This window comes from Corvus hawaiiensis, chromosome 24, assembly GCF_020740725.1.
Source record: "Corvus hawaiiensis isolate bCorHaw1 chromosome 24, bCorHaw1.pri.cur, whole genome shotgun sequence".
Classification (NCBI taxonomy): Eukaryota; Metazoa; Chordata; class Aves; order Passeriformes; family Corvidae; genus Corvus; species Corvus hawaiiensis.
In genome coordinates this window covers 5,480,450-5,498,403 of record NC_063236.1, presented here as the reverse complement: position 1 = coordinate 5,498,403, position 17,954 = coordinate 5,480,450, and the positions used below count along the sequence as shown (strand labels likewise).

Here is a 17,954-nt window from a genome sequence, read left to right as displayed (position 1 = left end):
TCCCTTTTCCAGTGAAGTTATTCTTCCTGACTTCGATCACTGTGCTGTGTGTGATGTGGGTGAGGGAGAATAACAGACACAGGGATCTCCCAGTGGTTGTGCTAAACTTGAGAAAATCACACTCTTCTCTCCACGAGCAAGTACCTCCCCAAGGAGAAAAGCTTCACCATGGCACAGAGAGACACAACAGCAGCTGCAGGAGGGAGGGAGAAGACCCTTACACCAGGGTGGATGAAGCCTGTGTTGGGTTCTTCTTTCCCCATCAACATCCAAACCTCTACTGTGCTGTCCTCACGCTGCCTTTGGACATTGAGAGGCTGGAGCGTGTCCAGAGAAGGACAATGAAGCTGGGGAAGAGTCTGGAGCACAAGGAGCAGCTGAGGGAGCTGGGGGGATCCAGCCTGGAGAAAAGGAGGCTCAGGGGGGACCTTGTGGCTCTGCTGCCAGGGAGCAGGGACAGGAGGAGAGGGAACGGCCTCAGGCTGGGCCAGGGGAGGCTCAGGTTGGATACTGGGGAAAATTTCTTCTTTAAAGGGTGGTCAGGCCCTGGCAGAGCTGCCCAGAGCAGTGGTGTAGTCACCATCCCAGAAATGTTCAAAAATGTGTAGATGTAATACCAGGGGACATGGGTTAGTGGTGAACATGGCAATGCTGGGGGAATGTTTGGGCTCAATGATCTTAGAGGGTTTTTCCAACTTAATAATTCCATGATTCTATGAATATCCTACAGAGGCTGGATGTGGTAAACCACCATTTCAATAAAGTTTTCTGGATCGAACAGTTCCTTCCTACAATTGCATAAATCCAGTGGTGACAGCAGCACTGTCCCCCAGGACATGCCACACTGACAGTCACCTCCTCCACAAGGTTTCTGTCTGACAGACATTTACTCAAATTCCAGGTACTTTCCAACTCTTTACGGTCCCTTGAACTGGAAGTTGAGCCCAATATTCCTCTGCTGGTTTATCAATAGCATCATTGTTCTGAGTGAGCACAAACCTCCCACAGGCACTTCCAGCCAATTCCCCATGCTCTTTTTAATAGAGTCAACACAAAGGACATCACAGAGCAGATGAGGGGTCAGGCTTTTAGTGCCCAGACATGATCGAGCTGCTTGTGCTGTCAGCTACACCAGTAAATCCAGTGCTAACGCCTTGCTGGGAGGCAGATCTGCTGCCTGTCTGGCACTTCAGACCTCCCGCTCCAGCCTGGCACCCAGACAATGCCCCTGCTCCTGGGCAGGGATCTGGGGGTACCCCATGGAGAGAGGAGTTATGTCACCCATTACACGGAGGAGGAGGGTGGACAAGTGACCCAGCCACCTCTCCACTCAAAGCCTGAGGAGCACAGGGGCAGGTCCCAGAGCATCCCGCCCTGTGCCCAGCCCTGCCTGCTGCTTGCCAGGACACGGCCACCTATTACCTGCACCTGGCTACTGAGATTTTAATTCATCCTGCCCTAATGTGACCCTCATCTTGCATCCTGATTCAGGATGGGAGGGTCCCCAGGGAGTCTGCAGTGCGTGGGCTCTGCAGCACAGCCTCTGACATGCTGTGCTGTGAGCTGACCAGCACCAGATAAATGAACCGACGGGACCCGGCACGTGGAGCTCCGCGGATGGACCACACGCTCAGACAAAGCTGCTGCGTGCAGGGATCAAAAGGACAAACAAACCCTGCTGTGAATTAGCACATTCTCCCTCCAGCTGTGCCCACAGGGCCACCCTCAGCCAGGCTCTTGGGCAGGTCTAGTGCCAACCAAAGCTCCAGGAGGCCATCCTGGTGCAGGCATGGGCGCCGAGCCATGGCAGTGGGTCCACCCTGGTATTATTTTACTTGCTCTAATAAAATCTCTCTTCTCTTTTCATCTTACAAGAGAGAAACCTCCCAAGGAAGACAGCAGATGCATTTCCTCCAGCATGGCTAAGCCCTGCTGCACCTCCACAAGCCATGTTGGACGCTGTCTGGGAAGCATTTCATGCGACTCAATGCCCAGCAACTGCCTGATGTCATGACAGGGACACAGCCCTCTTGTCCAAACAGCTGTGGCTTGGGCCATGCTCTGTATGAAACCTGAAGGCAGCAGGTTGGGACACTTTCTGTACAGCTGGTCTCTGGCACAGGGCTGTTGTTAGAAAGACAGACCACAAATCCAAGCACATCCTGGGCTCATGCAGGGCAGGGCAGATCCTGCCCCTGTGCCCCGCTCAGCTGAGCCCCCACCCGCAGAGCTGCCTCCAGCCCTGGGTTCCAGCACGGGAAGGACCTGGAGCTGCTGGAGTGAGTCCAGGGGAGGCCAGGGAGCTGCTCCGAGGGCTCTGGAGCCCCTCTGCTCTGGAGCCAGGCTGGGAGAGCTGGGGGTGTTCACCTGGAGAAGAGAAGGTTCTGGAGAAACCTTGGAGCCTTCCAGTGCCTAAAAGGGTTCCAGGAGAGCTGGAGAGGGACTTTAGACAAGGGATGGAGTGACGGGACAAGGGGGAATGGCTTCCCACTGCCAGAGAGCAGGGATAGATGGGATATTGGGGAGAAATTCTTCCCTGTGAAGGTGGGGAGGCCCTGGCACAGGGTGCCCAGAGAAGCTGTGGCTGCCCCATGCCTGGAAATGTTCAAGGCCAGGTTGGATGAGGCTTGGAGCAACCTGGGCTAGTGGAAGGTGTCCCTGTCCGTGGCAGGGGTGGGATTGGATGAGCTTTGATGGTCCCTTCCCACCCAAACCAGTCTGGGATTCTAGGATACTACAAAGGATTTCCCGTTTTCAGCCACACACACGCTGATCTCTCCACAGTGCTTTGTTAGATGAGCTTTCAACATTTGTTTCTTAAACCTCTCCGCAGCCTGACAGCTCCTTTTGAATCCTGGCCCAATGACCCAAGCTCCCCTGAAGAGCCAGAGAAGGGAATTACAGTGATTAACAAGGCTCTTGCTGAAAGTTATTTGTGCACTTTATGCTAATCCCCTTCAGTGACGATTTTTGCTATGATGACAAACATCTGGGCAAGTAATCCACTCCTTAGCAAGCCTGAATTTACTTCAGCAAATGCACTTGCTAATGGATTTGAATAGTGCTGGGAAACACCACGTGGCTGGGCAAGGTGACATGGGAACCAGGCAATGAACCCAGGCAGGTCCCCGAGCCAGCCTGGGCACTTGCAGCAAGAGGAAAAATCACTACTGTCCTTGTTTTTCCTTCAAAGAAATGAGAATTTCCACATGAAGAGAGACCAGGGGCATGCTTCCACAAAGGAAGGGTGGGGTAAGAAAGGAATCACTTTAAACATACACAGCAAAAAAGGGGGAAATCCCCCAGGCTTATTATATTTACAACTTTCCAACAGATGGATGCTGAGATGGATTGGTTCAGACGGTGACTGTCTCTGTGTGTTTACAGAGAAGCAAAGTGCCAGATGAGAGGGGAGGATCTCCATCATTCCTGCTGCTGCCAGCATTGAGCAGAGCCACCCTGCAGTAACCTGGAATCACAGAATCACAGCACCATTAAGGTTGGAAAAGCCCTCTAAGAGAAGAACAATGAAGCTGGGGAAGAGTCTGGAGCACAAGGAGCAGCTGAGGGAGCTGGGGGGGGGCTCAGCCTGGAGAAAAGGAGCTCGGGGGGGACCTTGTGGCTCTGTACAACTCCCTGACAGGAGGGGGCAGCCGGGGGGTGTTGGGCTCTGCTCTCAGGGAACAGGAACAGGAGGAGAGGAAATGGCCTCAAGTTGTGCCAGGGGAGGTTCAGGTTGGATATTGGGGAAAATTTCTTCCCTGAAGGGGTGGTCAGGACCTGGCACAGCTGCCCAGGGCAGTGGTGGAGTCACCATCCCTGGAAGTGTTTAAAAAACATGTGGATGTGGCACCAGGGGACATGGGTTAGTGGTGAACATGGCAGTGATGGGGCAGTGGTTGGACTCAATGATCTTAGAGGGCTTTTCCAACCTTAGTGACTCCGTGATTCCACCATTCTATGAAGCACTGGAGTAGGTGCTTAACTGAGACATCCCTGCCATTTGTTCAAAGAGAGACAAACATCTTCAGAGGCCACTGGGACGTCACACTGGAGATGTAGTTTCAGCAGAAAACAGCTTCCTTCCAGCTCAGTTCTGCCCTGTGACCACGGCACATTTGGAACCCTCTCCATGTGCTTCCAGCTGCTCCATCAGCGCAGCCCCCGCTGGCCCTGCCCGCACTGCCCTGTCCTCTCAAACAGCCACGAAACATTCACTGGAATTCCAGCAGCATTGGCTGGCTCCCTGCACTGCCCATGGAAGTGACAAAGGAGGTTGTTTGCTCAGAGATGCCATCCCAGAGCTGGAAATTCCAAGGTCAGAATGAGAAGGTGAAGGACAAAACTCTCCTTCCTTCATTGCCAGGAAGAGAAGTTGGGAATGAACAGAGGGAATGAAGAGCTGAGGCATCACACGTGCACTTGGCTGAGCTGGTGCAAGAAGGGTCTTTTCCTTCCTGACTTTCCTGAAGGAAACTTTTAGGGTTTGAAAGGGGGTGCTGAGAAAACTGCTGTATCCACTCCAGTCATCATCAACAAACGCACTCAAGGCTTTTTTATTTCCGTGGCAAATGTGGAGCAGCACTGCAGTTTTGCCCAGATTCCTTTATTTCCCCTGGGATCAAAATTCAACTAGAAACATCAAGAGCCAGGGAAGCATCAAGTTGTGAAATTATTCTTCCATAATCTAAACAGGGTCAGAGCACTGCAGGGGTTGGGCTGGGGGGAAGATGCGGGGCTGGAGGCGGCTGTCCTGATTCGGAATCCAGCACAGCAGCCGAGCTGAGCCCCAGCACTGCTGCCCAGACACCCAAGGGGGTGACTTCTAAAGGAAAACTAAAAAGTACGGAGCACTTGCAGCCTTAGTCACAAGCTTCTGGTAATTCTCCACTCTTGGAGCTCTCACCAGAGGGATCCCATCACCTTCCCTCCTGTCCATCTCACGGTGGGCAGCACGTCCAGGTAGTGCTGGGGTGGTGGAGGACACTGAAGGGGTTCAGCCCATTTTGCCAGCTCAGAGATGATCCAACCCAGGTGAGCTGGAAAAACATCAGGATCTGAGATGGGACCCAAGAAGAAGGGCAAAGAGCACCACAGAACTGTGGCATCACAGGATGGTTTGGGTTGGAAGGGACTTTCAAAGCTCATCCAGTTCCATTCCCTACCACGGGCAGGGACACCTTCCACTAGCCCAGGTTGCTCCAAGCCCTGTCCAACCTGGCCTTGGACACTTCCAGAGATTCTCAGGGTGCTGACATTGGTCAGTCTCAGGGAAAACGCATAGCTGGGTACTGGCTCCACCCACCCAGAGTGCTGGGATGCTGCCTTGTGCCAGGAATACCATCCAGGGCTGATTTTAAAAACATACTCAGACTGTGAAGGGCAGGAGCCTTCCCTTAAAAACTCAGAAAATTTTGCAGCTGTTGGGAGCTCAGTGATGAATAATTAAAACCAAATTCCTCATGGAAGGTTTCAATAAAATGCAGCCCTGAACTGCAGTGCCAAAAGGGGGATTGGCCGCTGCTCGTGCCAAGGCAGAAACTGCCCTAATTGCTTCCACTTGTGTTCTGTGGCTGAGGTTGGAGCCAGTGAAGGCACAATTCCCTACTATTTACATTTTTTTCAAGAAAAAAGAAAAAAAAACAAAGAAAAAAAAAGATAAAAAATCAGATGCTTTGGGAACATTTTATGCTTCTTTATCTCCAACTGGCCAATCTCAGGACAGTGTAAACTATTTTAAGGGAGTTGTCAAGGAATTTATTTTGGTGTATTTTGTCTCAGAAATCCTGATCAATGCCTATGATTAATTAACCACCATGTAATGAGACCAATGGGCACAGCTCCAGCTCTGCCCTCCTTTAAGGAACAGGGGACATTTTAGAAACCCCTCAGTTTTATTCTTGTGCTGGCAAATATCCTCTTGATGAGCCATGTTTATTTTAGAAATTAAATATAAAATAAAGCCATCTGGTTTTGGTGTTCTTTCCCTTTTATAAGCAAAAGCCACTACGTTCCTGCAGTTACGTAGCTCGGCTGCTCCTACATGAGCTCCAGTGTTGGGCCAGGCTGACGTGTGTTCCAAAGGACAACCTCTCCCTCTTAGGAGCATGGAATGTCCCGAGCTGGAAGGGATCCATGAGGATCGAGCCCACCTCGTGGCCCTGCACAGACACCCCAACAATCCCACCCTGGGCATCCTGGAGAGCCTTGGCCAAACGCTCCTGGAGCTCTGGCAGCCTCGGGGCTGTGCCCATTCATTCCCTGGGGAGCCTGGGCAGTGCCCAGCACCCTCTGGGGGAAGAACCTTTCCCTGCTCTCCAGCCTGACCCTGCCCTGGCCCAGCTCCAGCTGTTACACTGGGTCCTGTCCCTGCCACAGAGAGCAGAGATCGGAGCTGCCCCCCATGAGGAGCTGCAGCCCCCAGTGGGGTCTGACCTCAGGCTCCTTCAGGCTGAACAGACCAAGTGCCTCCCCGTGTGGCCCCTCCAGACTCTTCCCTATTTCTGTGTCCCTCCTTTGGACACTCTCCAATAGCTTCAGATCCTTCTTATATTGAGGTGCCCAGATCTGCCCCCCGGACTCGAGGCGAGGCCATGCCAGGGCAGAGCAGGGTGCTGCTGAGGGCAGGGATCCTCCAGGAGCCGGCGCAGCCAGAGCTAAGCTGGAAGGAAGAAAAGCCAGGAGGAGGCTGCCTGGGACACCTCAGACCATCCCTAGTGGGTACAATTCAGGTCAGTGTTCCCCTCCAGCCGCATTTATCATTCCAGTCAGGAATGGCTGGGATCAAGTTTAGTTTTTCAGTGGGTGCAGAACTCAAAGGTCTGGCTGAACTCTGCTTTTGGGAGTTATTTTGAGGTCATTGCCTCCCTCAGAACGCTGCTCCTCTGACCTGAGAGCTGTGGTTTGTGTAGCATCCCATTAGCTCCACCGGTGTGATCGATGTGCTGCTTCCAGCTCGAGCCTGCAATTGTGCAAATGCAAGGGTTCCAAAATCCCATGGATATGATTAATAATCCAGTGCAGCCAAACCACCTCCATGTAACCTCTAACTCCCCAAAGCCTGATGCAAAATATGTTTTCTCAAACTATAAATCAATAAATTTTGCTTAAGAAAAACTGCTATTACTGAAGCATAATATTAAAAGCTTCTCCAAGATGGAATAGTGGCTTTGGCAGCTGGCTGCAGCAGATCCCATCGTTTTCAGTACAAACAGCACGTATTTAATCAGAAACAAACATCCAGGGCTGTGAGGGACTGATGGCCACATCTCCTGCCATCCCAAACAAGCTACAGTCAGATGCTGGTCTGTGCCATGTGTGCCATGGCCAGCCTGTGGCTCAGTGCTCAAAACCCTCCCACAGCCCATGGGCTTTCCAGCAGCTGCAGTTTATTCCCATTGTCTCTTGGGGATAAAACTCGCCATGTAAAACATCAGGCAGGAGAGTATTTTAATTTAAGAAAGGCCATAATTCTGAAACCCAGGGTTTGTTGCTCTTTTATCGTTCTTTTCTAAGGGATCAAATTTTATTGGTGAAAAATTTAATTTTGCAAAGAGACGTGATCTTAGACAAAACTCTCCAGACATGAGGAAATAAAAACTGAGCGGCCAAGTGACATGAGAAGAAAAGATTTCTGCTCCTAAATTTCTTCCAGATGAGAATGCCACAGGTCTGCAGGAACCCCTTCCCTGCCCTGCAAAAGCTCTGGCAGGATGTTCTCAGGTGTTTCATCAGGGACTTAAATACCTCTTGAGCCACCAGTGAGGGTGAGAGCTGCCAACAGCCAACCCGGCAACTTTTCAGCATAAAGTTCACTCCAAAATCCAGTGAACACCTCCTGAGCCAGCAGCCACATTCCCACAACAGCACTGTGAGCACAGGCAGCACATGGCAGTGAGACTGGAACCATGGAATCACAGAACTGCGAAGACTGGAAAAGCCCTCTAAGACCATCAAGCCCAACCATTCCCCCAGCACTGCCATGTTCACCACTAACCCATGCCCCCTAGTGCCACATCCACATGTGTTTCAAACACTCCCAGGGATGGTGACTCCACCTCTGCCCTGGGTGGCTGTGCCAGGGCCTGACCACCTTTTCAGGGAAGAAGTTTTCCCCAGTACCCAACCTGAACCTTCCCTGAACAACTTGAGGCCATTTCCTCTTGTCCTGTTGCTTGTTACCTGGGAGAAGAGAATGATCCCCACCCAGCAGTGCTGGGTTAATGTTTGGACTCAGTGATCTTAGAGGGCTTTTCCAACCTTAATGGTTCCATGATCCTATGATTCTATGCACCACCTCCCATGAATAGCCCAAGTAGAGCTGCCAGTACACAGGGAAATGGATGAACCAGGCTCTGTCTCTCTTCCAGCCCTATTTTTGATGGGCTTGTGTTTATTTTATGAAAAACAGAACTCTCATGGGCTCCTGCAGGGAAGCAGACACTGGTTTCCAGCTCAGCAGGCTGAAGTGGTTTGCTGCTCCCAGAGGTTCCTCCCACTCTCCCCATCACTCCTGTGGCTGCTCATTCCCATCCTGCAGCACTTCCCTCCTCTCTGTCCCTGGTTTTGTGGCTGTACCACGAACTGACCCAAATTAAGGGTATCTTCTTTCTCCTCCTCCCTTCACCCCTTTTACAGTCCCAGCTGATTCCCTGCTCTGGTGGAACCTAAAGTTGCCCCTGACCTTGTGACCTCCTGCAATGAGGTTTCAAGGCTGAGCTATCCCAAGGGATTGTTCTCCAAGTGCTTACCCAGCTTCTCCAAAGGCAACACCTCTGACCAGGCAGCTGAGGGTCAAACGGGAGCTTTAAATGAGGCCGTAGTGTTACATCAGATCCTCTCCAAATCATCCATGACCACTCAGAGCCTTTAATAGTTAACAGACTCCCTGCTCCAGCTTTGGCTTGGATCAATTCTGTTGCTCTGGAGGGAGGAGAGCTGAAGGAACTTCAGCCTCAGGAACAGAAGCCATTCACCCCACAGGTCACAGCACATGCCCTGACCCGTGTTGTTTATACATCCAGATGCAGGAGCATCGTCTGGCTACTGAGTCACAGCAGGGAACATCTCATGGGTGGTGCCCTGGGAATGACCAGAAGTTCCCGATATGCTTCCAGATATAGACATGTGCAGAGAAAAACTCAAAAAAAACCCCAAGGACAAACAGTGTAGAAGGATTTCATCCCAATACCCATCTGAGAAACATGATGCTTGAGGAATAACCAGGGATAAACAAAGCAGGGTGCTGGAGAACACAGACGAAGGTTAATTGCCTGAAAGTTCAAGTTTCAGTATTCCACATTTCTTGTTGGCTGCTGGGAGAGAAGGGAATAATTTCCACAAACACTGTGTAACTAGTCAGCAATCCAGAAATTAGATGGAAACTGTCATGAGACAACTTATTTGATCCTGTTTCAATTTATGCAGCATCACTTTTATCACAACCAAATGGGTCCAAGCCACTAAATGGGAACACAGGAAGATAAAGGTTCCTGGAGAAATATTTTCATAACGCTTTTTATTCTCTAACACACTGGCAGTGGCAGCACAACAAGTTAAATGATTCATAGAGGAAAACCCCATGTGAGAATAAAGCTGTGACCAAGGAATATCTGGAATGAATGGAACCTGCTGCAAAAACACCACAGAGCAAAAACTGATCATCTGACACATTTATATTCCAAACTCAAGGAAGGCTGTGATCCTATCAGGCATTTCTAATGACCTCCCAGCACTCTGGGACACTGACTTTTTACATCGGCAAGCAACAGGACAAGTGCAGGGACAGTTTTAAAGCAAGAGAGGAAAGATTTAGATCAGATATAAGGAAGAAATTCTTCCTGCCCCATCCCTGGAAGTGTCCAAGGCCAGGTTGGACAGGGCTTGGAACAACCTGGGCTAGTGGAAGGTGTCCCTGCCCATGGTGGGGGTGGGATGAGATGAGCTTTAAGGTCCCTTCCAACCAAACCCTTCTGGGATTCTGTGATTCTGTGATCACTTATACATTAACACCAACCCTGTTAGTGTGATTTGCATGCTGAGCACCTGCAGCTCAGCCACTCACATTCCTGTGCATTAGCTTTTCTTTCTGCTGTAAGATTCGCTTTGCTGTCCCCACGTATGTGTGCACACGACCGTAGCCAGCCTGGGTGCATTTGCTGCCATGGTAATCAGTGCTCAGAGCACTGCTCAGAGCACCACGGGCTCCATGTGGGGGCTCGTTAACAGAGATGGTGATTTGGGAACTGCTGCTTTTTATACTCAAGTATTACTATCAAGTGACTTGGTGAAAACATAAGGCCCATAAAAGGTGATGCTCCTGCATCCCATATTTCACCCAGCACGGCTCCTTCAGATGCTTCAATGAACGGCAGAATAAAATAAATCAGTGCAGACTGCTGCGTACACTTAGAGCTTTATTGCTGAGCCCTTCCTGATAAAAATTCAGCTGGAAAGCTCAGGTTACGTGCTCTGAAGGCAGCTTAATGAGGGAGCGATCTAACATCAGAGGGAAAGAGCCTTGCAGCGAAACCATGAGCATGGACAGAACAATGAGAATTATACAGAATCTCTTGAGGAGTGAGTAACAACTATCAAGTGGCTACTTCACAACTGGGCTGGGTAGAGAAGGGGCTGAGAGCAGCCCTGGAGAGAAGGACGTGGGGGTGCTGGTGGATGAGAAGCTCAGCGTGCCCCGGCCACGTGCTCTGGCAGCCCAGAACCCCCCCGTGTGCTGGGCTGAGCCCCCAGCGTGGGCAGCAGGGCAGGGGGGGATTCTGCCCCTGTGCCCCGCTCAGCTGAGCCCCCACCCGCAGAGCTGCCTCCAGCCCTGGGTTCCAGCACGGGAAGGACCTGGAGCTGCTGCAGCGAGTCCAGGGAAGGCCACGGAGCTGCTCCGAGGGCTCTGGAGCCCCTCTGCTCTGGAGCCAGGCTGGGAGAGCTGGGGGTGTTCACCTGGAGAAGAGAAGGATCCAGGGAGACCCCAGAGCCCCTTCCAGGGCCTAAAGGGGCTCCAAGAGAGCTGGAGAGGGACTGGGGACAAGGGCCTGGAGTGACAGGACAAGGGGGAATGGCTTCCCACTGCTGGAGGGCAGGGATAGATGGGATATTGGGAAGGAATTTTTGGCTGAGGGGTGGGGAGGCCCTGGCACAGGTGGCCCAGAGAAGCTGTAGCTGCCCCTGGATCCCTGGAAGTGTTCAAGGCCAGGTCGGCTGGGGCTTGGAGCAACCTGGGCTAGTGGAAGGTGCTCCTGCCCGTGGCAAGGGGTGGAGTGAGATAAGCTTTACGATTTCTTCCAGCCCAAACCACTCTGGGATTCTAAGTGATGGCAGCCACACAGATGCAGCCACTACTGAACCAGCAGCCCATACACATCAACGACAATTTTTTGATGGTCTTTTTTACAGCAAAAAATATCAGCTAACAAATCAAGAAGGAGCAGTTTATAAAAAAGGGGAAGGTTTGACAAAGAGGTGGGAAACAACAGAAAAGCTGCAACTGGAATCTCTGCAGTAAGCTGGGAGCATGCATTCTCCTTAACTTTTGTTTTCCCACCTAACCAATATCCCGTGGAGAAGCACAAGGGTTACAAAGTACCACAACAAACAGATGAATAAGCCTAATCACAAACTACATGGTACATCCTATGAAAAAATGACTGGCCTAGCAGCAGTAGGAATAAAAACAAAATTAAAAAAAAAAAAAATTCAGTCCTTGACTTCACTCTCACCCTTCCAATCCTGTCATTTATTTGCTTAAATGCACACAACAGGTTTCATGCCACTGGATGCCTATTACATCCTTGGAAATGAATATTATTTTTTTCAGGAGAAACCTCAAGCTAAATCACTATGGTGCAAAACATGATGAAAAGGTACCCACTGCCAAACACCTGAAGCTTGTGCCAAATAACTGGACGGTCTCAATTGATTTCAAAGGGGTTTGAGTTTCCTCTTTTGAGGAACATCTTCATTAAAGCAACATTTACTCTGGGGGATTTAACAGGATTTGGGTATTTTAGTTTGTGGAGGTCCCAGGGCTATGGGATGGTGCTGACCCAGCACAGGGACCAACCCCACTGTCACCATAAGCTCCAGGGAGGATATTCCCCCTCCTATGGATTGCATGAATTTACTGCAAAGTGCCCCCCCCCCCCGCCTTCCTTAGCTGTGCATTTGGGGAGTTCCCATCAATTAAAGGAAGAAAAACCCCAGGCAATACTATCGTAACTCCTAAGGAGGAGTATTCCAAGCAGCAGTGCAAGTGCAGACAGAATGCCACAGGAAACTGCTTGGCAAATGACATTTAATGCAGCTGTTTGGCACTGATACCTCGACAAGTCAAACCTCCTTTGCTCTGCCTGGTTCTCCAAGAGTTTTCTCCCTGTGTGCACCATGTGTGAGGCTCCTGCCTGCTCGTGTGTGCTCACACCCCTGCTCAGCTGAGAACGTTTAGAGCCCACAGCTCTGCTGGTATCAATGGACTGGATGGAAAGATAAAAGGTTCCAAGGTATCACATTCCTACCCGGTTTATGAAGGGTGGCTCCTTGTGGCACAGGCCTGTTACTGTGGGCATGGGGGAGTGGGTGGGGAGGAATAAACACATGGGACAAACCCAGAGTAAACCAAACTCCGTTATTTCTCTTGCTCGTGGCAAAATTATGTTGTCTTGGAGAAAGAGTTAACTCAGATCCTTGTTTTAGCCTGAAGTCAATCCTTCCCTAATTAGCCTTTTAAGGCATGGGCTATTTCCATAACCCAGATAGCACCAGGGCTGTTTCCTACACTGACAGAGTCGATGCTGCTGCATTCCCCCCATGGTTTCTCCCTGCCGATGCTGTGGAGTCACAGCTGGCACTGCCTCACCACTGCAAGGATTTCCATGCTCAGGTGCTGGTTTTCATCAAAACCTCACTGCCATAAGAGGCTCTTCTCCAGGCCCTCTCATTCCCACCTGGCACCTTTCTGTAACCACCTGAGAACTCCCATCACCTTCTCCAATACCCACAGCTCCCCAGGAGCCTGCAAATCTCATTGTGGTGATGGACAGAGAAACCAGCACCACCTCTACCCACCTGAGAGCTCCCACCACCTTCTCCAACACCCATGGGCCTCCAGGAGTCTCCAGTTCCCCCCATAGCTCTGGACAGATGAACCAGCCTCTCCTGTCAGTCTGCTCCAGGCACAGCTCAGGGCTCTTGTGAGATGTTTGTCACTCGCTCGTATGCCCAGATGCATAAGAGGGAGAAAAGAGTCAATCTGAACATGTCTGACCTTAAAAACTTGGGGTTTGAAAGAAATGAAACCATTTCCAGCACACTAGAATGGGTCCCCACCTGTTACCAGGTTGGTGATCAATACTGCAGCCCTTTAGCGAGGAATGGTAAGCGCAGTGGTTAAACCGATGAGGGAAGCCCACCCAAGACCACAGGGGATAGTTTTAGATTATTTGAACCATCCCAAAGACACTCCAGCTGCAGAGGGAAGAAAACACCTGCTCCTGATTACAGTTAACAGCCCAGGGCAACCAGCAGCCACAGAAGCCTCAAGGCTGAAGTTTCCGAGGTCAGGAACTGCTTCCATGAATGCCACAGCAGTGGGTTAAAACTCAAATATTGTGGGCAATACTTTTTCCAGACCAAGATCTGTCCCTTCCAACAGAGCAGACAATGCACATCTGATTTGAGCAAATACCAGTGCTGGAATTAATTTAATGCTCCCATCTAAAATTAGCCTGGCTGTTAAAAACTAATTCCTCCAGGCTTTGACTCCAGCATGATAATATTTCTTGATGGTGAAGAGGCTGCCTGTACAATGATACGGACCCAGAGGGTTTGTGACAGCTTCTCCCATGACTCTGGAGCTCTCAGCAATACTGCTGGGAAGCATTCCCAACTTTCCAACACCTTGGGAGAGGAGGATAGCAGCTCTAGTTTGGGGAGTATAGGTAACTACCTTGCCTCCTGCTACAGGTGGTTTTCTTCAATTTTTTTGTGGTGTTGAAATTATTCAACTACAGCACAGGCCAGCTCAGCCCTAAGGGTGAAAGTTGAACACAAACCTTGTTTCACCAGCGATATCAAAGTGTTTTTGGAAAAGGTGCAGTTTAACAAGCTGGTCAGGTTCTGCCTTGTTTTCACCAGGGAGGTTTTCACCCAGCAACAGCCTACCAGGAGAGCCACGTTCCAGGACAGGGGGAAACTACCATCCCAGCAATTCCCTACACCACTAACACAGCTAATCCCAGTGCAGGGACTCTGGCAGCTGCTTAAAACCTGTTGCTGCAGAGGCACCATCCCAAGTTTTATTTAAACCATCCTCTTTCCACAGGAAACCACAGCCACAGGTCTCCACAGGGTAAGACAACAAACCGCCACCACCGGGCTCTGCTCAGAGCATGTGCTGAGCAGGTAATACAGAAAGGAAAAAGCTGCTTACTCTGAGTGTCTTTGCGATCGGGGAAGGAGAGGACGGGGGAGAGTCTGACTGAGCCTTCCTGCTGCGAGTGTATTCCTTACTCCTGGTGTACAGGGACGACATGGCCTCGCAGGCTGCGTGTCTGTGAGAAGCAACACCAGTCTTGCTCTCCTGTCGCTCTACGGCGCTGGGCAGGTCTTCCTTCCAAGGTCAGAACAAACTAATTAAACTATTCACAGCTCTGGTAATTAAACCCTGCTGTTTAAGGTGTATAATTTTAGGCATTAATCTGCTGCAGAAAAAGCTGAGGCTCCACAATGTTTCTTGTCCAAGCAGAAGCAGAGAAGGTGTCAAGGACTTGCTGTGCTCCAGTGCCGGGCGCTGCTCTGTGCCAGCCTCACCGCCTGGGCCCCGTCCCGACTTCTCCGCAAAAGGGCATTTCCCCTCGTCCAGAGTGTGCCACAGGCCCAGAGGGATCAACCTCTCCCCAGAACTGCAGGAGGGAGAAACTCGCAGCTCAAGGAGAGAGCTGGAAACTGGCTGGGTTTATCTAGACACGAAGCTTTTGCCAAAAAAAGCTAAAAAAAAGGAAAGCAAAAGCAAACCCTGATTTACTCCGGAGCGCGGCCGCGAGCTCTGCCCTTGCTGCACAGAGCCGCACATTTCAAGTGAAACACAAAAGCATAAATCAGGAACAAATGCTGGTTTGGAAAGGGGCAGTCCAGCTGAAGTTGGGTTTTGTTCCATCCTCCTCCTCCACCTCCTCCTCCCTCCTCCCCCCGCCCCGGCGCCCTTACCCACGCACAGGCTTCTCCCGTCCCTCCCGCCGCTGCCTTCTGACATTCTGACATTCCAGATCCTGACTCGCTCCAAGAGGAATGCTGGAGGGCAGCCAGCAGCAGCGATTCACTTTCAGCTTGGGATTTGGGCTGCCAAATTGGGTTTGGGATTGGTCTTGGGATTTGGGCAGGAAAAAAAAAAATGAAAAAAAATAGAAAGTGGGAGAAGAGAAAATCCCTCCCAAGCTTCTGAGGCCTGGTGGGCTCTGAGTGGGATGTTGGAGGCACTGATAGCACTTTGCAAAGCCTAAATTCCAGAAGGCGTGTGTGGCTGTGACACAGGGAGATGATTTAAAGGCCATGGAGCAGCTCATGCCATGAAAGGGAGGACACACTTGGGCAGCACAACAGGATTTTTGTTGTTTGCTCATAAGCCTGTTTGAGCTGTGGAAGGGCGGCACAGAGCTTGTGTAACGCACACTGGTTCAAGGGAGCGTTTGGAATCAAGGAGGAGGGAGAGGAGCTCAGATGAAAGGACAGAGGGTGTGGAGAGCATGTACCTCTCCCAAACTCCCAGCTCTCTGCCGAGCTCTGCTGCTGCACAAGCTCACTGGAAGTGGCAAGACGGCTCCCTGCGAAGGTGAGCGTGTGTCCCTTGTGTCCCATTGAAATAGGCCCATGGGATGTTCATTTGAAAAACGCCTCAAACGAGCTCACAGAATCACAGACAATCATAGAATGGCTGGGGTTGGAAGGGACCTCTGGAGATCATCCAGTCCAACCTCCCTGTCAAGGCAGGGTCACTTAGAGCAGGTGCACGTCCTGCCACCGCACCAGCAGCGCGTGTCCTGCTCCAGCTTCACATCTGCTTAATATCAAACGTTTCCCACCAAGACCAGGTTGGACGGGGCTTGGAGCAACCTGGGCTAGTGGAAGGTGTCCCTGCCCATGGCAGTGGGGTGGAGTGAGATGAGCTTTAAGGTCTCTTCCAATTCAAACCATTCAATGAAGTGCAGAATAATATCCCTATAAAAATATTTTAAGAGTGTTATCCCACTCTGTGTTGCTCTGAAATCTTGCCCCTTTTTGCACCCTCTTGGCACCTGGGTAATTTAACTGGCACAGACCAGGGGAAGGGGCTTGGAATAACAGCTGCAGTAATTCCTCCTTCCATCCAGCATCTTCCCTCTCCAGGGGCAATGCAGCATCACTGTGTAACCAGGGAGAGCAGGAGACGGGGCTGCCAGATTTTCCTGCTCTAAGAAAGTCACAGTGAGATCAGGTTTCTCGATACTTCTTCAAGAGGAAGGAGGGGACTCATCATCCACTGACTGCAGGAGAGGGGAGAAAGGGTTTGGGAGAGGTCTAATTCTGCCTGGTAACATCTCTGCATTCCCCTTTCAAGGTGAGGAAATGAAGTCCAGACACACAAGGAGGCAGTGACAGGCACCTCGCTGCTCCAGGAGGCTGGGCAGGACCTTGATCTTTCCAGCCTCCATCTGTTGCACTCATCACACACCTCTCCCTGTGCCTGGAGCCCGACTCTGTTGTACAACAAGGTAATTCAGACACTTTAAATGCATATTTATAGACCCTGCACACAGGGTGATCCTTTCACACCAGTCTCAGTTTCTGGAGTTTCAAAACTGTGTAAGTGAAACTGGGTGAACTGGCCGGTGGTGCACTGGAGTGTCCCAATCCCAGCTCCAGGGCTGACAAAGCCCAGCTTAGTCACCAAGGCAGAGCTACATAGCTCTAAATTGCAGTGTTTGGCTTCCTCTCCCATCCAGTCCCAAATAAACCACTCTCGCATCCCTCCATGGTCACGTTTCTGCTGAGGAGGGGCAGAGAAGTTCCAAAATCAACATTTTGGTATGGACCTCACAGCCCAAATCCAAAATACAACCTGAGCCATTCCATAGTAATTACTTAGAGACCCACTGCAGACTCACACACACTGACTAACACAGCTTGGTGGCCAGTAACTCATTTTAGAGAGAAGGGGGAGCTTGATCAGCCGGGAGACAGAGAGCAGCAAGAGATGCAATATGGCAAAACAGGCCAGGTTTCAGCATTATTCCAGCGAGTGCCTGATTTAGGGGTTTCTTCCTGCTGTTTTGGACAGTTTACTTTCAAGTAGTCCCCAGTGGAAGTATGAAACATGACTCTCCTTCAGTGCTGCTATTCCTCACAGCCTGAGCTCTGTCATGTTCAAGGTCGTTGTTTAGATCCGACTGTTCCTATATGCTCAGGAGATTCCTCAGTCAGAACCAGGCTGGTCCATGCTTCAGCTGTGGTGCTGTGTACTTTACCAAGGAATATTCATACAGCTTTCAGAAAGACACGCACAAAAATCATCTTCCACGAGCATTTCCACAACCCCTGGACACAATGCCCTGAGGCTCTCCAAATGCTGACTTCATGTTCTGGCCTATTTCTGGGCAAAACCTTAAAAGTTTCTTCTCACCTTGGACTATGGCAGCACAACTATACTACAGTATTATGTCTTTCCCATATTTATATGAAAGAGTGTATTCCTGTAGTTAGAGCTGTGGTCTTGGCTATGATCACTCTTCAGACACTTTCACCCAAAAAGCGGTCAGGCTCTTCCCCCAGAGGGTGCTGGGCACTGCCCAGGCTCCCCAGGGAATGGGCACGGCCCCAGGGCTGCCAGAGCTCCAGGAGCATTTGGACAGTGCTCCCAGGGATGCCCAGGGTGGGACTGTTGGGGTCTGTGCAGGGCCAGGGGTTGGACTCGA

The 17,954-nt window shown here is 50.8% G+C and overlaps 1 protein-coding gene and 1 long non-coding RNA gene across 8 annotated transcripts in view; both read right to left on the bottom strand.

Annotated features, from left to right (window-relative positions):
- The window catches only part of PPP1R12B (protein phosphatase 1 regulatory subunit 12B), a 132,725-nt gene that overhangs the window by 16,769 nt on the left and 98,002 nt on the right, over positions 1 to 17,954 (bottom strand). Inside the window, exon 1 of one of the 7 annotated variants that reach the window (XM_048327739.1) lies at positions 14,438 to 15,109. The exons of the other annotated variants lie outside the window; for them this stretch is intronic. Within the exon in view, the coding sequence (XP_048183696.1) occupies positions 14,438 to 14,539 (102 nt within the window). The 5' untranslated portion in view covers positions 14,540 to 15,109. Of the gene's footprint in view, positions 1 to 14,437; positions 15,110 to 17,954 lie in introns of those variants that run through there. 7 annotated transcript variants of the gene reach the window in all.
- On the bottom strand, positions 20 to 8,206 carry LOC125337715. The gene is made up of 3 exons (XR_007208125.1): positions 8,122 to 8,206; positions 3,369 to 3,371; positions 20 to 30 (listed from the first exon to the last, which is right to left on the bottom strand). It is a non-coding gene; the product is annotated as an uncharacterized LOC125337715 (long non-coding RNA).